The sequence below is a fragment of the Cnephaeus nilssonii genome (assembly GCF_951640355.1).
Source record: "Cnephaeus nilssonii genome assembly, chromosome: 5".
In the NCBI taxonomy this organism is placed as follows: domain Eukaryota; kingdom Metazoa; phylum Chordata; class Mammalia; order Chiroptera; family Vespertilionidae; genus Cnephaeus; species Cnephaeus nilssonii.
Window position 1 is genome coordinate 12,439,547 of NC_137076.1, and position 12,130 is coordinate 12,451,676.

The 12,130-nt window shown below is 46.0% G+C and overlaps 1 protein-coding gene across 1 annotated transcript in view; it reads right to left on the reverse strand.

Moving 5' to 3' along the window:
* DOCK5 (dedicator of cytokinesis 5) overlaps positions 1–12,130 on the reverse strand; it is a 208,417-nt gene that overhangs the window by 28,521 nt on the left and 167,766 nt on the right. Inside the window, exons 38-41 of the mRNA XM_079772524.1 lie at positions 11,920–12,039; positions 8,348–8,437; positions 5,607–5,711; positions 2,042–2,183 (exon numbers count right to left, since the gene is read on the reverse strand). Of these exons, the coding sequence (XP_079628650.1) occupies positions 2,042–2,183; positions 5,607–5,711; positions 8,348–8,437; positions 11,920–12,039 (457 nt within the window). The remainder of the gene's footprint in view (positions 1–2,041; positions 2,184–5,606; positions 5,712–8,347; positions 8,438–11,919; positions 12,040–12,130) is intronic.

The following is a 12,130-nucleotide window of genomic DNA, read 5'->3' on the forward strand; positions in this document are numbered from 1 at the left end:
AGGGCATGTACCTTGGTTGCGGGCACATCCCCAGGAGGGGGTGTGCAGGAGGCAGCTGATCGATGTTTCTCTCTCATCGATGTTTCTAACTCTCTCTCCCTCTCCCTTCCTTTCTGTAAAAAATCAATAAAGTATTTAAAAAAAGAAAAAGAAGAAACTTTTTAAATCATTTCTTTTGGACAACATTCCTCTGATGTAGCCAGTCTCTGGACACCACTTGTTTACCGAGGGCCATGGCTGGGCACTGTACGAGGCATTCTGAAAATCTTATTCCAGTAAACACAGTGACTACCAGGTTATTAATCTCCTTTTCCCAATGGAGAATCTGAGGATCTGAGAAAACCCAGACCACACCACTGGGAAATGAAGTCAGGCTCGGGGGTAAGGCCTCCTTCTCTGATTGAATGATCTGATCTCTGAAATGACTTTCACTGTCTTCACCAGAGCAGGTATACGGTTTCAATGCCTCTAGCATTTAAACTGCAGGTTAAGGCACGTGGGTCTAGAACTACCAGCCTTTCTCCCGGTGAAGTGTGCAGTCCACCTGCACCGCAGTCACCAGAAGACTTCACTCAAAATGCGGAATTAGAATTCACAGCCGCTGAACTAGAATCTCTGTGTGTGGATTCTTCTGAGTAATAAAATCTGAGAACCTGAGAACCACTGCTATGGCTTATGCTGTTGGAGTTTACAAATGACCTCCTTTTTATTTTGATCCTCACAGAAGTGCCATTAGGTACTGAGGGAGAACAGACTCACCCTCAGCCTTGTAGAGGAGAAAGCCAAGGCCTGGGTAACTGCGGCAACGTGGGCAAGGTCAAATGGCTCTGCAGACATTACCGAAGGCCAAGCACCAGGCTCCTGCTTCTAAGTCCACTTCTGGAAGACCTCTTTCACTGCCACGCCAAGAAGGCACCTCTGTTGTTTCCTGAGCCCCCATAACCCAAGGACTTACCCTGGAAGACCTTTCTTTTCCAAGCATCCACTATGTGTTAACAGGTCACCCTACTCTTAAAGGTATGTCTGTCTATTGAACTATTATTATTATTATATCTTTCTATAGCCATTTACCAACCTATGTCTATAATAGCTAATATATATGAATTTTTATTATGTATTAGGCACTGTTCCTAGTATTTTACATATATTTACATATTCAATCCTTATAAGAACTCCAAGAGGAAGAATGATGATCATCCCCATTTTATAGATGAGAAAACTGAGGCACAGATAAATTAAGTAAATTGCCCAAAGTGACATAGGGATACAGCTGGGACTCAGACCCAGGCAGTTTGCCTCCAGAGCCCATTTTCTTTTTTTAAATATATTTTATTGATTTTTTACAGAGAGGAAGAGAGAGGGATAGAGAGTTAGAAACATCGATGAGAGAGAGACATCGATCAGCTGCCTCTTGCACACCCCCTACTGGGGATGTGCCCGCAACCAAGGTACATGTCCTTGACCAGAATCGAACCTGGGACCCTTGAGTCTGCAGGCTGACGCTCTATCCACTGAGCCAAAGTGGTTAGGGCCAGAGCCCATTTTCTTATCTACCATGCCACACTGGCTCTGCCTTATCTACCCCTGTTAGAACACTGTTCAGTTTTTAACGTCTTTATTTTAGCATAAAACCCATGAGAAAGCTTTAGAAGTAACTTTGTTATGGAGCCCTTAGTATTAGTTTTTTTTTCGATAATGCGTGTAATTGATTTTTCAATAAGTTATGGTATGTTATACAAAGAGAGCTATACGTCCTTATCCAGAATTCAGAACAGGAAGTCTATTCTCTTCAAGCTTCCCATGTGGCTCTAAAATATATCCTTTCATATTCAAGATTTGCTTGTCATCTCTCTGCTTTGATTACGTCATAACCACGAGATGAGGACAGTAGGGTCTCAAAGCTTTCACTAAGACTGGGACACCGAGTCTCCGTGGTTTAATGAGTTTAGAGACAGGACGGGAACCCTGAGCTCCCGCTGGGCGGGGCTGCCGCAGGTTACGGTTCGGAGCCTGTGGGCCAGGCCTCCCCGTGCAAGGATACACTGCTTCGGAGAGCACTTGATTTCCTCGCTCGGGGGTGTGGTGCTGGTCATCTTCTCGGCGTTGGGGAACTGGGTCAGCAACCTCAGGCTGAAGTCCTCTCGCCTCTCATACTCCTTCCCCCGGTAGATGAAGACTTTGTTCTGCAGGTCGGAGACAGCAAGGGCAATAATTAAACACGAGGAATGAAGGGACGACCGGAGATCTAGGTCCTGAGGAAGCCATCCCAGCCAAAGTGCAACCTACCATCAGCTTCTCATTGGATACCTACTATGTGCCTCACAGGAGCCATCCTCTCTGACAAGGGCTCCTGGTTTATTTGGGAAGCTGGTCAGAGGCAGTGCTTCTCACAGTGTTGGCCCCGTAACCACAGTCTACACTGACCCACAGGAAGTATAAGGAGCTTGTTCAAGGATAGCCATGTTTTGAAGGTTTCTGCTTATCTGCTCAGATGAGAACTTAGTACTGATTGGCAGCCCATTCGTGATCCACTTTAAACTGAAACTTGGGCATTATTGTTCTGTAAAATGTTTTTTGTTTTTGTTTTTTAAATCACTCATCCATTCACATAACAAGTATGTATTGAGCAAATAGTATACATGCTAGCCACCAGGTTATACGGTGACCCTGCTCTCACAAATCTTACTTCCGGTGGAAATAGAAAATGAATAACAAATAAGTAAATATGATAATTTTAGATAGTGTAAATAACGTAAAGGCAATACACCTTCTAGGCCAAACACTGAAGGCAGTAAAAATTCCCAGAACTTTTGGAATAGGTGATAAAATTTGTCCAAGCTGGGAAAGATGTATGTGACTGATTCGTGCATTATAAAATTTCCTCACTCAGGCAAAACTACCTGAGAAAAGGATCAGAATATAATAAAGCACTAATTGCATGAAGTGGACAATGGCTGTGAAAGGAATAGACAAGCAGAAGGTCCGCACAAACTAGCTCAACGTGAGACGGGGCTTCAAGGAAGACACGGGACTTGTTTGGGCCTAGATGGGCAGATAGGGTGAGGGGAGGGGACACAGGAGGGGACACAGGGGAGAGGATGCCCAGGCATAGTCAGTGACAGGAGGGATAAGGCCCAAGGACAGGAAGTGGAGTTCAGGTAGAAGAAAGGGCTTGGAGAGCCAGAGCGTGAACGGCGTGAGAGACAGGCAGAAATCCCAGGGAAATCACTGAAAGTTCTGGAAGGAGAGAGCAACGCCATGAAAGAGGGGGTGCAGACAACCTAATCTGATGGTGGAGCACACCTCCAGCTGCAGGAATCCGAGACAGCACTGGGTGGGGCAGGAGAACCCCAGGATCTGGTGCTTGACTCTGGTGTTTTGTGAAGGACAACAAGGATGGGGAAGTCAACAAGGATTCTGAGATCACTGCCCCGGAGCAGGAAGAACAGAGGTGCAGTTGCCAGAAGGAGTAGAGAAAGAGACCTCGCTGGCATGGGGGAAGAAGATAATGTAATTTACATATTCCAAGTTTGGGGAAATTGTCTATAACTCGCAAGGGCATTTAGGTTCTATTCCCCTGCCTATATTAGCAAGACACATTGTATGAACTGAATGAAGTAATTCAACGGATTAATCCCCTCCTCCCTGACTCTGTCCTTTGCGTATTCCTATCTAAGTGGTGACTTCACTGCCCTCCAGTTATGCAGGCCAGAAACCAGGAAATCATTCTCGACATCTCTCTTCCTCACCCACAGATCCCGTCAATGATCAAATACTGTGACTTCATGTCCATGATTCTAATCTCTCCATTTCTGTCTGAAACCACCTCCCTAGGCCGACCTGTCCTCTCTTCCTTGACATCTTCACTAGACCCTAGTGGCGTACTTACACACACCTCCCACTCATTCTCCACACCAAAGCCATCACCTTGCCAGCACCAAGTCTGCAACGCTCCTACTGCTCTCAGGATGCCAACAGCACCCACGTCACCAGGCCTGCATGCCCTTCCCCCACCTCCTGCCTCATCGGCCCGGCTCACCCAGCTGCCTCTGTGCCCGGTGCTGGACATGCTTTGTCCTATCCTCTTTCCCTCCTTCATGCCCAGCTCACCTTTCCAAGTGCAGCCGAAGCTGACATTCCCTGGGAAGTTGTTCCTGACTCTTAAAACAAACTCAGGTATAATGTACGTATAGTAAAATCTACCCTTTTCAGTATAAAATTCTGTGAGTTCTGACAAATACAAACTCTGACCACAATCAAGATACAGAACAGTTCATCACAACCAAAAATGTCCCTATGCCTTTGTAGCCCAGTCTCCCCCCATCCTAGCTATCAGATAACCACTGATCTGTTTTCCAGCCCCATAGTAAGTGCTGACTTGGCTAGAATGTCATAAAAATAAAATCACAGTGTATGTAGACCTTAAAGTCTAACTTCGACTTAGCATAACGCACCTGAGACTCATCCGCACGGCTGTGTGTATCAGGAGCCTACTCCTCTCTATTACTGAATAGTGTTCCATTGTATGGCTGCATCATCGTTTGCTTATCCAGTCTTGGGTGAGTATGAAAAATGGTGCTATAAACCACCATGTACATTTTTAAAAATTTGCCTTTATTGTTGAAAGTATTACAGATGTCCTCTTTCTCCCCCTGCATCGACCCCTTGCACCCCGCAACTGCCCCTCACCCCCAACCCAGGCCTTCACCGCACTGTATTTTTATGTGAATGTAGGTTTTGACTTTACTTGGGTAACTAGTCTCTGGTTAACCAACTCATATAGCCCAGAATACCTGTCTTGGTCAGTTTCAATGTTATATTTGTTTATGTGATTATCTAATTAGCATCTCAAATATTAGGTTGTAAAGTTCTAAGAGAGCAAGGGCCATATTGAATTATAATCAGCACTGTAACTCAAATGCTTCGTATGTGCCTGGATTATGTGAATGGATGAATGGTTTTGAATGAATGAATAAACTACCTCCTTGAGGCACTGTAATAAATGTAAAGCCCTTGCCCACTTTTTCTTTCAATTAGGGGGAGGAAGATGGACAATATATGCTTAAACATTGCTAAGTGCTGCTGAAAGAAGCTTATTTCTTTGTGGGAGAAATAAGAGGGTTTGTTTATTTTTTAGATTGTAAAATACCATCATATTATGGAAAGTTTTGAGAAGGGAAAAACATAGTCCTTTCTCACCATTACAACAAGATTGTTTTTATTTTTGCAAAACTTTTGCCGTCTTATCCTTGGGCTATTTGCTTTCAAACTCACTCGGGCCGGAAATAAAATAAACAACCAAATGCATCCATCCGCACTTTTCCCTGGCCTGACCCGCAGCAGCAGCCAGGGAGGATGTTCTGTTTTCCCCCTTCTCATTCCACCTGGGAAAGGTCATTTTACAAAAGAGCTGCCAGAATCCCAGAGGTGGCCGGGTGTGGGGTGAAGAGGCCGCCGCTCAGGAAGCGGTTTCCCTGCCGACCTCCCACAGCGAGAACACGGGCCTCCCGCTGCCAGCACCCCAGACCCATCTGGGAAAGAGAGGAAGCCCTCCCTCCTTCAGGCTGCACGGCTAATGGCGTGGAGACCACCCTCAGGCTCCTTACCCGTAGGAAAGAAGGGAAGCCCTGTCCATAGTATCCCACAGCAAAGTATTCGGGCTGCGGCCTCATGGCCTTAATGATGTTCTCATAGAACGAGGCTCTTTTTTTCTGGAAAACAAAACAAGGCATTCCACAGCGAGGTTACAAGGGCACAGTTGGGGGGAGAGGAAAAAGATCTATTTACTTTGTTGTTTCCCATGTAACACAGAGAAATGAAAGGTCTTTGGAAAATATCTTGCCGCACAACGTTATCCTCTTGTTGGACAGGAGGTCTGGGCCTGGGCCCACGACCGGGCCGTGGAGGCCTGGTTCCCTGAAGTTGTCTGCAGAAGGATGAACCGGGTGCACTCTGCCATGGCGGAGGCACAGCTCAGCTTTCACAGTCCCCTGAAGGGGGCTCAGGACCCTAGCGAGTTGAGATTAACGAACGCGGTTGCAGTTAAGTGGAGATAAATGATAAAAGAAGATGTTCATGCCCAAGCCGGTTTGGCTCAGTGGATAGAGCGTCAGCCTGCAGACTGAAAGGTCCCAGGTTCGATTCCGGTCAAGGGCATGTACCTTGGTTGCGGGCACATCCCCAGTAGGGGGCGTGCAGGAGGCAGCTGATCGATGTTTCTAACTCTCTATCCCTCTCTCTTCCTCTCTGTAAAAAATCAATAAAATATATATTTTTTAAAAATAAGAACCTTCCAGTTCATGCGGGTGGTTTCGGTGAAAGCCCTTGGTTCAGCTGCAGGTGCCCAAAGGTGAAGGTAACATTCCGTGTTTCAATATCTGGCACCCCTCCCCTCTCACCCCAACCCGGCCCCGTCTTTAATTCTTCCCGTCAGAGAGGCTTCCCAACCCGAGCCCAGAGTCAACCTTAAAGAAAGCCAGGCGGGCAGGCAGACCCAGGGGCCCGAGGGGTGGCTCCAAGCCCTGCCACCATGACTGTGTTACCCAGCTGCCCCCTGGTCCGCAGGGGGTACCTTCCAAGACCCCCAGTGGATGCCTGACCTGTGGATAGTACTGATCCCTGTCTATACTATGTTTTATCCTACATGTACATACACCTATGACAGTTTACTTTATAAATTAGACACAGAAAGAGATTAACAACAATAACTAATAGTAAAATATAACAATTATAACAATATACTATCTTAAAAGTAATGTGGATCTGGTCTTCGTGTCTCTCTCTCCCTCTCCCTCTAAATATACCTTACACTGTCTGTACTCACCTTGTCACTCAAAGGAAGCACTTTACAGCTTCTCTTTGACATGTCCCAATTGCCAGGATCACTACGCTTGCTCTTTGGGGCCGTTATTAAGTAAAATAAGGGTTATTTCAACATAAGCACCGTGGTACCGTGAGAGCTGATTTCATAATGCAGATAACTAAGAAGTGAATAAAGGGCAGGCAGTATCTCAGCGTGGGTGTGCTGGGCAGAGGGATGGTTTACATCCCAGGTAGGATACAGTGGGATGATGTGAGATTTCATCACCATACTCAGAATGGCGTGCAATTTAAATTTATAAATTGTTTTTTGTTTTGTTTTGCAGAAAATTTCCATTTAATATTTCAGACTGCAGTTGCCCGGGGGTAACTGAAACCACGGAGAGTGAGGATGCAGAGCAGTGAGGACTGCTGTGCTCTCTCCAGACACAGATCTGCACCCCAAGGTTCCCTTCGAAGGGTCACATGTTACATTACTAACACAACTCGATTTAGTTATGAAATTAATGACTGATTGTTTGCGTAACGGCAGGGGCTGGTCCAACACACTGACAAATCCTTTTCAAAGTAATCTTGACAACTATCTCCTCAAATAAATTATTACTGCACGACAATGGGTGACCTGAACTTCTGTGACTCCTCTACCAAAAATGATCCAATTAATATTGTGCTGGCCTACCACTGGGCATTGCTTTATGGTTTTTAAATAGCTGACCTGTGCCAACAGCCAGGCGAAATACACAGTCAGGGACCTGTGAAAGGAGAGCTCTCCAGTAACATTCGGGAGCCGGGGGGAGGCAGAATGTGAGAATCAGAAGGATTTTACAACTTAACCAAAATGTGCACAACGGCACTCCTGAGAAAATCAAGCAAGGCTCCAAGATGAGCAGTTCCGTCCTTCAGCAGGGACCCGAGGAGGCGGGCTACAGAGCAAGATGTCTTGATGAACAGAAGTCAGAAAACACCTGAAACACGCCTGGTGTTCACTGAAAGCAATGTGACTGTGAGGGTAAGAGGTGTGGAGACATGGAGGGTCCGCAGAAAAACGAGACAGAGATGGAGGAAGGGCGGTAGGCGAGGGGCCTGAGCCCTCTTCAGGGATAGTCTGGAGAAAGAAGGCTGACAGCTTTTGGACTTTATCTTTTTTTCATTTTTATTTCAAGCACGGTTTACTTTTCCGTTGTAAAGAACATAATTTATCCTGCCTGGGCGGTGTTGCTCAGTGGTTGAGCATCAACCTATAAACCAGGAGGTCACGGTTCGATTCCCAGTCAGGTCACATGACTGGGTTGCTAGCTGGATCCCCAGTGTGGGGTGTGCAGGAGGCAGCCGATCAGTGATTCTCTCCCATCATTAATGTTTCTAACTCTCTCTCCCTCTCCCTTCCCCTCTGAAATCAATTTAAAAAAATCTTTTTAAAATAAAGAACATAATTTATCCTGACTTCCTTTAAGCTTACAAAACATTTTCGTGAACACTCACTTGAGCACCCCTGCTGGGGGCTTGCCATGCTCCGACCCAGACTCACCAGGAGGTTGCCAAGGCCCTCGTAGTCAAACACTTTGCTCTCGTACGTCTCCGCCAGCTCTTTGCTCAGCTTGATTGCCTTCTCCCACATCTTCAGAGAAAGAAAAGTGGAGAACAAAGTAGTCATTGATCCAGCGGCAAAAGCCACTTGAAAGTAGCGGGCAATGAGTCAGGAGTCCGGAGGGCTGAGTTTCTGCAGATATTCCCGACATGCCTCCCTGCCTGGATCAGCTGAACTTTTTTTACTGACATCATAGAGCTACTATATCTTGGTGCCTTGCCAGGGGGTATCTTCTGTAATTCTGTTCGCAAGACCATGAAGAACAAACACCATGTGTCCCCAAACAAAGCAATCCTGAGCTTAAAGGGCAGAGCACTAAAGACTTTTGAAAGTGGTGGCGACCCGTGCTCAAGCCTAGGACCTGAGACTGTGAGAGCCCTGCTGGAGGGGCAAGTTGGCATGAGGTCGAGCTCTGTGTGTGTGTGTGTGTGTGTGTGTGTGTGTGTGTGTGCGCGCGCGCGCTTCCAGTTAGGTTGTTCGGGAGGAGGGGAAATGGAAGAAAGGCTAACTGTTCTGCTGTGTGGAAATTGGGCACCAAGTGATAGCCAATGATCTCTAGGGCACTGGTTCCCTATATCTAACTAAACTATCTACTTAGTCAGAGAGTTTTAGAAAATGCCCGGGAGCATTTATGATCTCGTAACTTATACATTTGGTGCCTGAGGCTAGTATCCCAGGTTGACCCCTTGTTCATTCTGTTTTTTTCATAACATGCCTCTTAAGTGGACACTATTACTAACACAGCACCTGGTAATTTCCTACCTCAGTCTTGTCAACCAGGTGCTATGTCCCACTGTTCCTGGCTGCTGAAGAAACGTGTGTGCAGCTCTCATACAGTTGTGAAACATTTTAAAATGAAATATTTTAAAATCACCATTTGCCAAATGTGTCCCTCTGAAGTTTCAGGGCCAGATCGGCTGGGCCTGGTGCAAGAAGCCAGTCAACAGCATCAATGGGTCGAATTCTCTCCTCATTTCACCAAATGCCAAGTTATGTAAGGGACAGTGAGACAGCCTAGCACAGCGGTTCTCAAAGTGTGGTCCCTGGTCTCTGGAGCCCCCAAGACCCTCTCAGGAATCCATGAGATAAAATTATCTTCTTACTAATACTGGTATTATTTGCCCCTTTTCACCGCTCAGTCTCTCATGTGTGGAGTTTCCCAGAGGCTGTAGGGTGTGGGATGCCACAATAGAATGAATGTAGAAGCAGATATGAGAATCCTGCTGTCTTCTATGAAGCCAGATGTTGAAGAGACTTCAAAAATGTCAAATGCCACTCATATCACTAATTTTTTGGAACATATAGTAATTTTTCAAAAACAGATGTGATTTATCTTAATTGGTAATAGGCTTGTTATCGTCGTTAAAAGAACAAATAAGTAAATATTCAAAAACTAAACATGTAAGTAGCAACACATACAGTCCTCATAAACAAAAGCTCTCTCGGGTCCTCAGTGATTTTTAAGAGTAAAATGGTGTAGAAGTGTGCCGTGCCAGCATGCAGTGAAAGATTGAGAAAAGACAGACAAGAGAATGAAAGCTGGGTCTCGGTGGGACGCTGTCCTCTCTGATGGAGGGCCTCTCTGATGGAGAGCTAGCGACAGCGCCATGGACTATAAGCTGTGTCTTTATTTTATAGCCAGATGCCACGCGGCAAAGTAAGGGCGTGGTCAAGATGTTTATAACATTCTCGTGGGTTTCGATCCTACTCAGTTACATGCACCTGAACTCTACCAAGCCCAGATCATTCAGGTACGTGGGGCCACATGTTCGGACCATAGGTTCAAGCTCACAACCATAGCTGTTGGCTATAATTGTGCTGGGAGGGCTCTGCCCTCCAAGCTGGGACTTGCACGTGGCCATGAGAAGACTGTGCCCTCTCATCAGTCCGAGGCTTGAACCTGTCCAAACACTGTAGCCGCTCTCCACATAGAAGACCAAAATGTTTGAACACATACACTTGCTCCCTGAGCCGTTAAGTTCTTCATCTGTAAAGCAGAGGTAAAATCTACCTTGTAGGGTATGGGGACAAGTAAATTAGGAAAAAAGTCTGGAAATCTCCCCAAACAGAAACTAGCACTAAGTAGATGGCAGCTATTTTATCATGATGATTATGTGGCTTATTTATTCATGTAACTAACAGGCCCCCTGGTAAAGCAAGACATGTTGGCTGGACGTGGCAGTCCACAGGAATTCTCCAGGCTCCGAAACTGGTCAAATCGGGATCTGTTTTGTTTGGATAACAGACGCTTTTTTTTTTTCCTTTCTCCCCCAACCCCTTTTTTATTATATATATACATACATATATATATGTATTTTTTTTTAAAGCATCTCAGGTGGACATGCTTTCTCCAGTTGACCACAGACCACAACTTCCGGGCCCAGTTCCTAGGTTTATTTTACCTTCTCGCCCCTGTCGGCATCTAAGTTGGTCATTACTTACAGCGTATGGGGTCAGCAGGGCGTGATCTGGATGCTAGATGTGCACCAGGTGTTAGCCAACAATCTCTAGAGAATGCACTGCAAGTGACAGCACTGGTTCCCACCCTCAGCAATATTTAAGAGGGGAATTTATGATTATGGAGAGTGAAGGCTGCCCATTATATTCTCCATTGGATTGGTAAAGTGTCGTCAAGATAACTGATCTTTATTGCCCTTCTTACATTAATTTATTTATTTTCTCTTCTGTTAAAAATACCAGGATGCAAAGGTTCATATGGGAATAATAAAGAATAAGTCATGAGTCATTACTGTCCAATGAGGAACTTGTCTGGTTTTTGTCCTGAGTCCTGGGAGGAAGCTCCTAAACCCTTGGAATTTCCCCAGTGACAGGAGTGTCTTGGTTATTCATGGCGGACCCTCCAACCACACCTGAGTTTATGCTACTGAGGTGAATGGTGGGCCCCATGCCAAAAAAAATCCCACAAAAAACCCCACCCATGTGATTACAGGGCTGGGGCCTTGAGCTACATGATATTAGCCAGATCCAAAGGGAGAAGGGTGAGCTGGAGACTGAGTTCACTCACGTGGTCAATGATTCCATCAATCAAGCCTACAGAATAAAACCCCAATAATAACTCCATATAGCGGCTCACGTGAGCTCCCCCCAGCGAGCACATCAGCTCTCCCGGAGGGTGATGTGCTCTGAATCCTCGGAGAGGGAAACAGAAGCTCTACCCTGGCACTTCTTCACTCAGCTGGCCCTGATTTGCGTCCTTCAAGATAAAACTATAATTTTAAGTGCAGCATTTTACCAAGTTGTGGTTGCTGTTCCAGCATATTATCAGACCTGAGGGGGCCATAGGACTCCCCCCAAATTTACAGCCAAGTGGTCGGAAATGTGGGCATGGGGACTCCTGAACTGTGGCGTCTGAAATAAGGGCTGTCTGCTGGGACCGTGGCCTTCACGGTGGGTTCTGCACTGGCTCTGGCTGGTCGGCATCAGCAGAGCACTGCGGTCTTGCTGCCATTTTCCTCTCCCCCCCAAATACCAAACAAGGATCCCACACTCACTTTGCCTTTGTCAAAATAAGATATAATTTCCTGATACAGCTTCTCCTTCAGCTCCTGCTGGGTATACACATAGTAGCTGTCCCTCTGAAGCAGGTGGGGCACACAGGGCTTGTCAGACCACTGAAAAGCAAACGAAAGAGATTAACGCGACACAGCCATTAACTAAAGGAGATTAACAAACATTTGGTTTTTAAAAGGTGCAGAAACATCG